At 32.5% G+C, this 14,940-nt stretch overlaps 1 protein-coding gene across 1 annotated transcript in view; it reads left to right on the forward strand.

The window, feature by feature from the left end:
- The window catches only part of LOC145261260 (UPF0489 protein C5orf22 homolog), a 37,436-nt gene extending 23,551 nt beyond the window's left edge, over positions 1-13,885 (forward strand). Inside the window, exons 7-9 of the mRNA XM_080119749.1 lie at positions 704-910; positions 4,845-4,948; positions 13,727-13,885. Coding sequence (XP_079975875.1) covers positions 704-910; positions 4,845-4,948; positions 13,727-13,749 — 334 coding nt within the window. The 3' untranslated portion in view covers positions 13,750-13,885. The remainder of the gene's footprint in view (positions 1-703; positions 911-4,844; positions 4,949-13,726) is intronic.
- Positions 13,886-14,940: the final 1,055 nt, after the last annotated feature.

Consider the following 14,940-nt stretch of genomic DNA (forward strand, 5'->3'; position numbering starts at 1 on the left):
CTGACAAATTTTGACAAAAGCTGACAAATTTTGAGGGTGAAGAGAATCAAGTGCACGAGAAATCTGAGCTGCAAAAGAATGAGACACGAGATTTGACACAGAAAATGCAGCCTCCAAGTTGTAATCAAGTATCTAATCTGATCACATGTTCGCTGCGGTAAGTAGGATTCACACAGACACCACCAAGTGACCTTACCTGGATATATAAAGCGAAGCAGAGATTTTTTGCTGGGAGTTTTGTTTTGGACACCATGTTGTTTGTGTGTGTGTTTTAACAGATGTTTATCTCTCGTATTGTCAGAAGAGAAGAAACGACTACTGCTACTGTTGATATTAACAGTGAATTTCATCACTATTATTGGTGAATAGAATTATACTACTGTTGTTGGCAAAAATAATTACTGCTACTATTATGAGCAAATGTTGTTACTGTTGTTGACAAAAGGAATTGTTTAACCGAACATATCTAAATATCCCGGGTTCTTTCCCTGGTTTTAGGCACCATAACCAAACACATCTTTCTTATGTCTACAAAACAAATTAATCTATGTATTTTATAAAATATTGAGAACTTAAAATATAAAAACTTTTATCTATTTTGGTAATTACATACTAAATAAAAACATAGCCATATAAAAATATTGTATTTCTTTTCTTTTTTCTTTCTTTTTTTTTTTCTTTTTTTTTTTTTTTTCAAAAATAGATGGGATATCTTAGAATCTCTTGTGAAGGATTTACAGGTTTCATCTGACGATGTTGACTATATTCTAGTCCATGATGCTGGCTGCACATGTGATGATACAGAACTGCCACACCATATCAGTACAGATGCACAAATTGACAGCTTAATGCAACATGCTGATACCATTTTCTCATGTCTTCCACAACCCACAATTGTTACTATAGCAAGGTAAGCTCTTGTTTTAATACAGATTATTATGAGGTAAGCTGGTCTACTCATTTCAGGAATTAATGGGGTATTTGTACAGATTTTGAACCGGACGTATCTAAGCATCTGCTCGGCTTTACCCAGAACATGACGTCATCAACCGCTTGGTTTGCTTGTAATCAAATCCAATGTAAACTAGTTCTTGTTGAGCCGTCCCCATAAATAATAAAATTCTATTCAATTTACACAATTAACAATCACTACACTATCATCTTACACTCATTATATTAACCCTTACCATTGAGTGGCTTTCAGGCCTTGATAAATGGTGACTCTCAAGTAAAATAAAAAAACATCTTACATAAGACGTCGAGCAACGAGCAGACAACTTTCAGATAAATATTGGAAGAGAGAAAAAGCAAAAACAAAACAAAAGCAAAAAGAAACTAGATGTTATATGGAAAGCATGGAGACTATTGGCACCATATTTATTAATTTTAGATAAAAATGTTTGCCATGAAACATTAAACAAATATGAAAACAAATTCACGGTCGTTATGTTTTTGTCTTACATTTTCCATTTTTTTGTGTCATACTATTGTTAATATTTGATCATTGGCGACGCTCAGCATAATCTGGCGGTTGATGTCATGTTCCAGGTAAAGCCGAGCGGACGCTTAGATACGTCTGGTTCAAAGTCTGTAAAAGTACCATACCTAGAGACGATAAATATAGTTACGTCTAAACATTTCGACAATTCGCACCATTTATTTGGCCATTTGCTTCGATTGCTGATACATGCCAGTAAAGATTTTGATCTCAACAATCAGTCGGGCAGAAATTGTCATTTTGGTGGCTTTTTATCTGCCAGACTGTTCTTGGTAATACCTAGGAGGTTCATCCTCCAGGGCCTTGTTTTCCATATTATGGGTGGAGTATGTTTATTCCTTACTGTCTGAGGCACTCTTACCAGGGAATGCTAACGGGTCTACTCCGGCAATTTTTAACAGGCCAAATGCTCTTCCTTTAGGGGTGCTGGTTTGACTCTTCCCACCTTTCGACCTTGCGTCACATCTTCTTGTAGTGGAAAGGAAGTAAATAACAGCGATTTATGACATGCACTTCTCTAACATATTTTCATCAATGCACTTTTTGTTTATTATACCACTGTGTTTGTCTTGATTATTACCGGCCTGCAAGGTCATAACGTATATGTAGAATTAGAAGACCTTAAAAAACATTGACATTTTTTTACTAGCAATTTTAACATTTTTTTCTTTTAATATTTTTTTTTTTGTTTTTTGTTTTTTTAGTGGGGGAGGGTGAAAGTATCTGCCTGACTCTACGTTTGTGTTCCTTTGGTGTACATATAAAAAATCTAAAGACAGCTGGACTTACACAGTTAAAAGCTTGGTCAGGGTATTATGGAGGAAGTATTATATTATATTCAGTAACAAAATATAGTGATGCAGACAAAGAGAAAGGAACACAGCACAGTTGTAAATGTTATAAAAATTGTATTTACAGATGAAGTATGGAAAAAAAAGGTGTTTGTAAACAGTCAGTTTGCGGGGAACTTATCTAAAAGATACATCCGAGAACTGCTTTATATTTCCTGCGTCTTTTGGGCTGGTTTGAACAAATAGAACCTTGAGTTCTGTGCTACTGTTTCTGTATGAAAACATCACGTGTCTGGTGTTTAGATGATGGCGAAAACAGACGAGAATGTGTTGCCGCTGGGAGTTCACACGAGCAATAGAGGAAGGGCATTTGTAAAACCCGCTCTCATAGGGTTGGGCGAAACTCTAAAAAGGTAACCTGTGATGGGTTGTTTTTTATCCAATCACAGGGCACCCAATTAGTGACTCCATAATAATTTCAATAGAAGAAACCCAATGCAGACACTGTATGAAGAAAGTGTTGCTTAATTGATAAGAGAGAAAGAGATCATGGATTACTTCCCTTGAGTGAATATACATGAAGTGGAGACTTTAAGGCAGACATGCTGACTGCTCAGGGTGTGAAGTAAATGAATCAGTTAATGTCTAGAGTCTATTGAAAATATTAACACCCTGCTGCAACAGATAATCAAAGAAGAAAATGATTGTTTAAAATTTTGCTGTGTAATTCATAATAATCAGCATTTTTTGAATAATAAAAATTTTAGATGGGAGAAGGCATATGTCATTTCCATCACCCTAATAAGTCATAGCCTCTGTTTAGTCTTGGGAGATAATAAAGATGCCTATGAAGAAAGGGTTTCACAATCTCTTCTCTAACCATATCTCTCCTAAATCAGCACTGCTTAAGACCAGTGGCAAGGAGAAGTTGAAGACGACTGGAAACAATGCCAATACAAGCAGATAGAACCTGGTATTTCCCATTTTAATACTGACCAGGTTCACTGTCACTTAATATTGATGATCTAACAGAAACTGGTGTGCTAACATGATTTGCTGTATGCTTTTCATAAAGATGAGTTCTTACGACGACGACATGATTAAATTGTTTGTTGATATTTTTCTTTTCCTTTTTGGCCTCAACAACTGAAGGAAGAAAAATTGTACAAAATTATGCAGTATAAAAGAATATTAATATACGACTAAAAACATGAGAATTTTTGTTATTTTATCACTGTACATATTTCTTCATCTTTATTGAATTTTTTAGAATTTTAGTGGGAGGAATGGCAACTGATAAAAAATATTAAAAATTGAATAAAGTAAATAATTAAATAAGAGAAAGTCAATTATGACATCAAAAATCGGAGAAAATCGTCTCTGCTGGTATGGTCATGTAATGCACACAGATGATGACATGTTATTGAAGAGGACGGGTCAGTAAGAATTTGTTTACATTAGACTTGAAAGCAATCCTATTGTAGTCAGTTGGAAGCTGATAACTGAAACACAGCTATGTCAGTTTGTATAAAATGTCAACGTTTCAAACTTTTACTTTTGATTTGTATAGCTCCGAATGTTGGCAATTAATGAAGTAAGCAGAAAGAAAAATATCATTTATGGAGACCAGGCTGTTGCGTTGGACTCAACTGTGTCCAAAGTTACGCTGATCTTGAACAAAAGACGCGAAAATTATCTGCTTTGGTAAAAACATGTAATGCATACAAACAATGAAATATTGTGAAAATGAGATTCAGGATTGAAGCCTCTGGAAAATGGCCAAGAGGATGGCTGAAACAAAATTAGTTGACTATTCTACAATAAGATCTCAAGATATCCAGAGTTTTTTTCTGACAAAACCTTTGATCATATATGTGCTGACTTGACTTTGCTGGATAAACACTGGAGAAAATGACAATCAATGTTTAAAATGTTAAACATGTATGAATTATATTTTGTGTGCTGTCTATTTACTTCTGTCATTTTTCTACAGTTTCTCTAATTTATGTATTCAACCTCTCTGGGTATCTCTTATCTTAACCAATCCGATTTGAACTTTTGGTGCTTGTTTATATTGAGATACATACTTAGACTTCCATAACGAACAAACATATTTTAGTAGTATATAGGTGTTGTGTTCAGAGAAATGTAACATCAGGATCTCATAATAATAAGTATATAGTCTCATACGTACTTTAACCTATTTTATGTACAGTAGAAATATTAAATTATTTACATGATGATATTGAGTATCTGGCGTGTCGCCATCTTGCTCATCTCTCACTGGCCTCTTGAACTTCAGTCATCAAAGGCTGTAATCAAGAGCAAAGGGCAATAACTCTTAACTTTCTTTATTTAGTCGCTTTTTTTGTCACAATAGTTACAATAAATATTAATCCCAATAGATCGAGTATATCACAATGAAAAAAAGCAATGGCTTGTACCTATTTAGATGTTTCTCTTATAGCACAAATAATGATGGCATTTCAATTCCTTGCAACGCTTTGCTATTTTTTCTTTTAAAATAATATAAATCTCTATTTTTCTGTTTTTAGATCTTCAGAAGATGAATATTGCCCACCAGTGCAAGTTGATGCCATTCAACAATCGCTGATCAATGTGCTGACTAATCATTATCCGAATATCAAAACAGAGAAAAGTTATGAATAATTTTTTTATTCTTATAAGTATATACAGTTTTCCTATTGTATATGTATATTATATATTTTCATGGATTTTAACTAACAAAAAAAAAAAAAAAAAAAAGAACATGAAAAAAACAAACAATTTTTGTTTGGTTGGAATAATGGAAAAAGCCAATATTGAAAAAATCACAAATTTAAAAATGAAAGTTATCTCAGATCATAACAGAAAAAAAAAAAAAAAGTATTGAAAACAAATTGGGTCTCCGGAATCTACAATTTTTGCAAAGAGTGGTATTTTTCAAACTGGGCTAGGAGTTTTTATTTATTTATTTTTTTTACAACCGACTTTCAACCTTTATGAGTAAATAAGTTTATTTAAAATTCATGTTCATGGTTTAATCCTAAGAAAAAAAACATGATCTTATTTTTTAGCGATGAAAATTAAATACAAGAGTCTGGTAATGCCAAAAATGTCACCTGCAAATAATAAAATGCTAAAATTAAATTATTTTGCTAAAACTTTATTATTTCATTATATATACAAAAAATGTAGTTAAATTTCAATTAAAAATGGGCTCTGTTATATCGTGGGATGCGTTAGATCAGTATAACATAAAATATCTTACCATAGGGAGTCCAGCCTTCACGTTGGTATGGTCACGTTGCTCATGAAGAAAGAACATGACACTTACGAACAAACACGGAAACGGTTCACTGTTACATAACGATATACGTTTATTAAGAAGACACGCACACACACGTCACTACAATTCAAAACATAATAGATGAAAGTTAGAAGTCCAAATATGATAAATGGATGAATGGGAATGATGTTCATCTCACCATTTTCAAAGTCACTCTGTTTTCCCCCCACTGTGTCCACTTCCAGTCATTGATCTCGCGAGAAGTCGCAAGAATTTAAAGGTTAGGACTACCGATAAAGGGAGGCGACTTTGCCCAAAGAAGTAAGGAGTTACTCCCCTTTGCATTATACTTTTGTTTCATTCCAACAAGCTCATTTGCATAAAAGATTAATAATGAAGGTTTACCTTTCAAAATTTTTTAGATGGGGGATTGGCAATTTCGCTTATTCAAACTACTATTCTTATCTTGGATGTTATATTCACAACATTTCAGTCGACGTAATCTCTAATCAGGTGCATCTTCTTAAACTTGGAAATCTATAAAGAATTTTGAACGGACCCTTTATTTAATTCATGAGGGGTAGCTTGTTCTAATTCCATCACTTACGACCGAGTAGAAATCTTAAGTAATTCATAATTGTTTCCTTAGTATTGCCTGTACTGAGGATTGAACCTTCAACCTCTAGAAAAATATCAGCTGAAACTTATTACTTAACACTTGTATTTGTTGCACTATGGACCCTTGTGGACAGTCTTTTAGACATTGGTGATTCAATCCTCATTATGTGCAATACTAGTAATACAATTACAAATTACTTAAGACATGGTCATGGCAAACAGAATGAGAGCAAGCTACCTCCATGGATTAAATAAAGGTTCTGTTTGAAATCCACATAGATTCCTGAGTTCCACAAAACACACCTTAAGAAGGTCAAAGGTTACATCAACTGAAACGTAAGAATTAACATTCAAGATGTGAACAGTAGTTCAAATAATCCACGTAATACAAATGGAGGTTTAGAAAAAAAAAAGACATGACACCTTGCTAATAAAATTACATCAATCCAACTGAAATATTTATAAAATGTTCAATGATATTTAAATTATCATTGAACATTTTATAAATATTTAAAACTGGTTTTATTTTTATACTAGCATTTCAGCCCGGCATTGCCCTGGTGTTTGGAAGTGTATGTTGAGCAAAAAAAAAAAAAAAAGTGGTAGTAGGAAGGCAGGCTCGAACCCGTACCGTGAAGGAGGAAAAGAACAGGAAAAAAAACGTGACGTCTTTTCTGTTATGACCACCATCAAACCGGGAGTGAGGTAGGTTTTAATTAAGGCTAGACAATTGAAAAGAGGGGATGAATTTCGAAAATATCCACGAAAAAAGCGACCCCTTCCTGTAGAAAAGTGCCCAGTTGAGAGTGAAGAAATTAATGTTTTTAGCCAATTTTTCGTCTGAAGGGTCAAGCTTCAAACGATAATGATCTTGTGAAAATCTGTCGCCTCTGTCGAAAGTTTTAGGCAGACATGCAAACATACATACATACATTTATATATTGATAGCTCAAATTTTCGACCCAAACCGATTAAAAAGCTTGCCCTGTCTCTGAATACCCTTTATGTAAAATTTCAAATGTTTAGACCAGAAATTGTCCGAGTAATTTGGTAGAGACCATAGAGGTAAAATATTTGTTAACTTTGACCCCTATTATGACCCCTTAACATTTATTGTTTTGGGCTCAAATCAAGTTATTAAGTTAGATCCATGTCCAAGGAACCTATATCTAAAATTTCAATTGTTTATACTCAAAATTGGCGGAAGAGTTTGGTAGAGTTCTTAAAGGTCAAATCGTTGAACTTTGACCCCTTAACAGCCAAATTTCTGGCCGAAAACTGATTACAAAGATTTTCCCAAATCTCAGTACCCTGTATATCAAATTTTAAGTCTGTAGACTTAAAATTGACAGAGTTATTGTGTAGGGAAATGTACACACACACACACACACACACACACTTTTATAGATATTTAGATAGTTAGAATGTATTTTGGAGTTATATAGTTTTTGTTTCATATTTTGTTTGAAAAAAATTTTGTACTAAAAAAATAATATACTAATTAATGTAAAAAATCGGTGCTTTTATATTGAATGAACGAAATCCAAAAATCAAAATATTGAATTTCAAGTAAAACAAATGATATCTATGTAATTTTTATGTCACAAATAGTAACATAACCAAAAACTACAAAAAACGATAAGGTAAAAAAATAATTATTAATGGAAAACAGTTTTAGATGAAGTTTGTCTAACATTTTTGAATTACGTTCATCCCGTAACTTAAGCAACAGAACTTAATTATCTCTCTTTTAGTAAGCTTAATATAATTATTTCACTGTTTCATAAATTTCTTTTTTCATTATTTTTCATAATTTGTGCCATGACAATTATGTCGGTAGTATTGGTTTTACTTAGAATTCAATATTTTGATTTGTTCGTTCAATGTAGAAGCACCAAAAATTTTTTTTTTTTTTTTTTTTGAAAGATATGTGAGATATAATTTTATACAATATTCTGGTCAAATGATCATTTCCTTGTTTATCTGTTGCAGCAGAGTGTTAATGTTTCCTCCAGATATTTACTGATCCACTTACTTCACACCCTGAGCAGCATACCTTAAATAGTCTCCACTTCCTGGATGTTCATTCAAGGGAAGTAATAACAATTTCTCTCTTACCAATTAATCAGTACATTCTTCCATTCTTCATACACGGTCAGCACTGAGTTTATTTTTCCATGATACACAGTTAGAGGCTTGTTCAGGGTAAAGTTCAGCCTTTCTTGGTTCCAGATCTTTGCCAGATTAAGCATTTACCAGATAATCCGATTCATAATAATCCATCAACACCATTGACAAGCTAATTATACACCTAACATGTCTGTAATGCTAGAAACTTAAACAAGAGATAGACTGATGTTTACATTTAGCACCACAGGTGCTACTTAAATTTGCCTGTGAAATTATGACTGCCACCATCAGGCGTAGTGTAAACAAACAAATTGAGGATACTGCATACAAACACTTTCTATTGGTTGTCTAGCAACAGCAAGAATATTAAGTTCCATCTTGTGATTTAGTCCAGTTTAAAAAAGGTTTGACTTAACTTTAAAAGACTTGAGGAGTGAGGATATGTGTTGCATGGAGAAAAATAACATGATGGATGCGTAATGTGCATCTTAAGAGACAAGATTAGATCTGTGAACCTCAGAGGAAGATTACATCTGGACAGTATAGGAAAATGTGTACCAAAAAGAAGACTGTTTGGTCACATTCAAAGAATGAATAAGTGTTTTTGGATTTGTATATGTGGAATAGGTGAGGTAGTAGGATTAGTAGTGAGAAGGGGTGATAAGCATGGATTTTGGAGAAGTGGGGGGGGAGATAAGTAGATCTAACTATGTATAGATTAGTTTGGAAGTTGATTTCTAAAACATACCCAACATATGCCAGACGTTAAACTAAATATGATGATGAAAAGAGGTACTGAGCCATTAGTTGCTAGAAAATCAATGTTTCATCTATATATCTATAAAAGTGAGAATGTGTGTGAGGACACTTCTCAACAAATTTTTGATCTACAAACTTGAAATTTGGTATATAAAGTATTCAGATATGGGGAAAACTTTTTAATCAGTTTTCATCTGGAAAAACTGGCTGCTAAGGGGTCAAAATTGAAAAATTGGTACTTGAGTCATCAAATTTTTATCCATTTGTCAACATTTTCACAAATGTGCATGCATGAATCGTTCATATGATAAATTCCTTATGTTAAGAATAAGTAGGTTTGAAAACACTTTTTAAATATTGTGTCAAGCTGGTTATCATACTTGACTAACTATCTTTAGGTTTTGGTTTTGATCTCAGCTTGAGTATTATTTTGTTTTTACTTAAAAGAAGTGAATTGTTTAGAAAAAACAATACTCGCATGCACAGTTCTCAATTTCTGTATGAATTAAAATATAATATTTATGCATATTTTATGACCAGGCAACGCCGTGTGGCCTGCTGGTTTATTATAATTGATTGTTTTGAGTCAACTAAAACTATTTCAATTGAAATGAAATTGATCTGAGTTTTTTTTTCTTTTACCTTCAAAACAAAGTTGCATACATTAAAAATAGGGTGCTTTTCCAGTATGAGAACAAAAATCAAAAGTCAAAGAAATGAATTTTCATTAAAAATCAATGTTATCTACTTAATTGTCATAGCGCAATTAATATATTACTATATATTACTATATTATTGCATAAAACATGTACTTTCACAAGTTCACAATCAATTGACCACCATCATTTTCAGGTAAAATATAGCAAAACAGACTTCAGTTATCTTCCCTGTTTATTATTTAAGTATTACTTGCAATTTATTTCTAAAACTATTTTCATTGATAATTAATTTTTTACTTTATCATTTTTCTTAATTTTTGTATATTTTACTAATTTTGACATGACGATTAAGTAGATACAATTGGTTTTGATTAAAGCTTAATATTTTGATTTCCAATTTTCATTCTAATACTGAACTAATGTCAAAAACAGTGATGGCCAACTCAGAATATCAACAGTGATATTTTATTCACTTTAAAATCTCCTTGTAAAAAGTTTGATAAACATTTTCAGCTATGTATCTTGCTGTTTTATTATTGTTTTTTTTTTTTTTTTTTGCATCATGAGAACTAAATTAATTGTTTATTTAAGGATATTACCCACATAAAGTGTCAAAAATAAAAATAAAATGCTGCAAAATACATAAACAAATTTCAATGTTTACGATATAACATTTTCAAGTTTAATGTATGAGGGACGCTAAATAAGTAATTCATCTAACCCACTTCCAGTTGTCTGATCTAGCTGAAATTTTGCATGTACAATGATTTATATCTCTGAGTTATATGGCTCTGAACTAATTGTAGTTTACAGATGTTTGAACTGAGTTAAGTGTGAAATGAAGCCTGTTGCATAGTAATCCCATTTTTATATTCAAATCGATGCACACCACACAAGAGTTTTGATGAAATTAAAGAAACGTATGGTAATGATGCCTCATCATATAAACTTGTAAAATTGCTGGCATCATGAATATGGTCGGAAATCTGTGGAAACAGTTCCCAGACCTGGTTGTCATCTCCTGCTTCTCTCATTGATGAGGCATTTGTCAGTCAAGTTGAGGCTTCCATTTTGGAAGATCAATGCATAACTATTTGTTAAAAAGCCCAAGAAGTCAATATTATTACAAGATCTGTGGAAACTATCATTTATAATCATTTATTTATGCATAACATGTCTGCCAGATAGATTCTCAGGTTGCTGACCTTTCCAGAAATGAAAACACGTTGAGTGCTTCCGGGTGAATTTGGAGGATGAGTGAAAGTTTTTCAAAAGACCGATTACACAAGATGAAAATTAAGTCTATCACTATAATCGAGAGATCAAAGCCCAATCAATTGGATTCACCAGCTTAAAAGAAGGCAAGGCTGCAGCCCCCTGCTGGCAAAGTCATGCTCAGTCTTCCTCTGCTCCACAATGCACATGTCTTCAGATCAAAAGCACGGGCATATGGCTATGAAATCCTATCCCATCCCCTCTACTCTCTGACCTTACACCCTCTGACTTTCACTTCTTCCTAGCCATAAAGTTGTTTTTGAAAAGAAAGCATTTATGATGCAGCCTTGGTTTGGGAACTTTGGTCTCAGTAGAGGTGCATTAAACGATAAGAGAAATGGGTGGTACCTATAGTAGAGAAAAACTAATATTTGTGTCAAGTTTTATTGCTCTACTGCTATGAGAAGTGGGTCAGGGGTATTATTTATTGAACACCCCTTGTATTAATCTCAATATATATATATTTTTTTTTTTCAATGAGATGCATAATTTTATATTTAATCTTAAATTAAAAACTATCTACGATCTTATTTTCTAGAAATCAAAATTAAATTTCTAGAAATCAATTTCTTTTAAATTAGGCATAAACTCATATCAGGAATGTTTAATAAGAATTTAAACTACAAATCATATTCTCAAAGACCTTGGTGCTCTTAAAATTCTTCACAAACCCTATTTTTTAAATTCACACAATCATGTAACAAAAAAGACATTGTTCTTAATGCTAAATAATACATATTTTTTATGCAATCATTTTAGAAATGTAAGAGAAAAATATAAATATTTTTGAAGCCTTGAAATATTAAGATCTTTTTTGATTGTATGAATTTGGTGACCATTATTGATTGCCATTCAATTCAATCAACTTTTGGTTTTGATTATTTTTCAGATTTTAGATTTCTACATTTATTTTGGCAAGAATTTTATTAGTCATTTCAGGAATAAAAGCTATTTGAAAATAAATCTAATTTATATTTTACAAATCATAATTGTTAAAACATGAGAATAAGTGAAAATTTATGAGAAAATAAAAAATAATTAAAAAAAATAAAAACGTTTTTAGTGATTTTTTTTTCAATGTAACTGTTGTGCAAATATTTGAATTAAAGTTTCTAAGTTGAGAAACCAACACAATGTAGTTTATTTTTTTCAATAAACATTTATTTATTTAAAAATTTAAAATCAACTTGTTGCAACAATATACATCAAGCATGGAAACAGTTTGTGATTTTTGCTTATGTTTATTAAAAAAAAAAAAGAAACTTTTGCATTGTATTGGCTGCTTAACTTAAAAGTCTAATTTAAATATACACAATGTTTAGACCAATAAAAAAATCTCTAATTTATTTCAGACAAACCATTCACAATCTTCCTGAATGGTACATTTTCTTTTTTTTTTAAATCAACATTTAAGCTCACACAGACTTTGCTCTTTGAGTGATATCATGCCACAAGGAAGCAAAAGGGGAAAGAAAAAAATCACAAACTGTTTCTATGCCTAATGAAGACGTATATCGTTGAAACTAAGTTTATTTTAAATTTTTAAATAAATACATGTTTATTTAATAAAAATTCTGCATGTATTGACTTCTTAACTTACAAATTCAAATTCAAAAATGATCTTTTTTAATTTTTTTTAATATATATTTTGCATGATTAATTTTTATTCAAATAATAGAATTAGAAAGCATTTCATTCTGTTCAAGATAATTTTGAGATAGGCATTGAAACCATTTTGTTAAATAAGATATTAGCTGGAATACTTCTATCAAGACAGGTTCAAAATAAGGAGACATATTTGGAAACTTTAAGTGCAAGAAACCAGACCCCAAAATACTTAAAAAAAAACAGCAACAATGCTATTGTAAAAAAAGTGTATGAAAATAGAGATTACACAACTGAAGTTGTGAGCCTAGAAAAATTTTAATGTTTGGGTATTCAATTAAAATGGCTCAATTTTTAGTATTATATATATATATATATATATATATATATACTAGCCTGAGTACCCGGCATTGCCCAGGTGTTCGGAAGTGTGTGTTGAGCAAAAAAAAAAAAGTGGTAGTAGGCAGGCAGGCTCGAACTCGTACCATGAAGAAGGAAAAGAACATGAAAAAAAAACATGAAGTCTTTGCTGTTTTGCCCATCGCCAAACTGGAAGTGGTGAAGGTTTAAATTAAGGCTAGTCAATCGAAAAGAGGGGATGATTTTTGAAAATATTGGCAAAAAAAGAGACCTCTCCCTGTAGAAAAGTTCCCATTTGAGGGTGAAGGAATTAATGTTTTTAGCCAATTTTTCGATATTTGTCGTCTGACCAATCGAACTTCAAAACGATACCGATTTTGTGAAAATCTGTCGCTTCTGTCGAAAGTTTTAAGCAGACATACATACATACGTCTAAACAGACAGGGGAGATGTATATTATAGATTATATATATGTGTCTTTTACTTTGATTTTAATAAAATTTAAATCATAAGTTAAAAAATAATTTTGTATGGTTTGAAGGGAGGGGAGGATAAAAATGTCAAATGTTAAACTATTAGATTTCAAACTAATTAAAAACATAATAGTACAGAGGACACTCCAAAAGTAATGCCTTCTATTTTTTTATTCTGTCCAAATGGATCAGAGGGGATTGCAAATTGCATTGTCATGATAATTGAACTTATGCATTCATGACCTGAAAGTTTCATCTTTTTGTTGCAGATATTGACTGCATGAGACGCTAAAAAACCAACTCATCATGAACGTATGTCAGAAGCAGAGATGCGTCATTGAACTCCTAACAAAAGTGCATTGAGAATGGTGGTGACTATGTAGAAAAATAAATTTCGGAGTACAAAATGTTGCTCGTTTTTAATGGTACCACTCCCATTTTCGTAGCTCTTCAACATTGAGTTAAAAAAAATATAGGAAGCTTTACTTTTAGAACTACCCTCGTAAAACAAAATCTGTTAAAATAGAAGTAACATGTCAGCCATTATCTTATTGCAAATACAATTTTGTATTTTGCAAATGATTCAGCTGAAATGTTTGGGAGAAAGCATAAATTGTGCTGCATTGATTCTAGCCATTGTTATGTGCTTTTAATCAAACATCTAATTAGTGTCTTGAAGTGATTCTATTTGTCAAAAGTGTATTGAAAAACAGCAGAAAAGAAAATGGATTAATGTTACTTGGCTTGATTAAGGAAACAGATGTAAAAGATGATAAATTCTTAAATACTGTTAGAAAAATTGCCTTTACGTGTGATCCCCATCTGGCATCAATTGAAATGGATGTCTCTCGTCTTGGGGAGGCTCCATATTATGACAAGCTTCTGGGTTTGACCTTTACTCTTGATCTGAAATGGAACACGTACATCAAATCTGCTGCCAGGGACGCTGGGAAAATGGTGGGATCCTTCTACCATTCCAGAAGATATCTCACTACTGATGCAATTCTCTATCTGTATAAAAGCCAAGTACGTTCAAGGATGGAGTACTGCTGCCACATCTGGGCAGGAGCTGCTAAAAACAGCCTATCCTGCTTTGACAGAGTACAAAATAGACTTCGTGGTTTAGTGGGGGATGCCCTTATCTCTTCCCTGCAACCTCTCTCCCACAGAAGAGATGTTGCGAGCTTGTTTTTGTTTTATCGTTACTTCCATAGCAGGTGCTCGTCTGAGCTTCAATCTCTGCCCCCCCCTATCCAATCTTTCACGATAAACACCCATCTAGCTGAAACCACTGTCAATAATTTTCCCCACTCTTTATCTGTGCCTAAATCCAAACGTAGATTCCATGAGCAAAGCTTCTTTCTTAGAACTGCACGCCAGTGGAACTCTCTGCCGATTGCCTGTTTCCCACCTGACTACAACTTGGATGTCTTCAAGTCTAACATAAACAAACTCCTGACAAACCGCCCCCTTAAGTAAGACA

Source organism: Euprymna scolopes, chromosome 1 (assembly GCF_053919585.1).
Source record: "Euprymna scolopes isolate OS-2025 chromosome 1, ASM5391958v1, whole genome shotgun sequence".
Lineage (NCBI taxonomy): Eukaryota > Metazoa > Mollusca > Cephalopoda > Sepiida > Sepiolidae > Euprymna > Euprymna scolopes.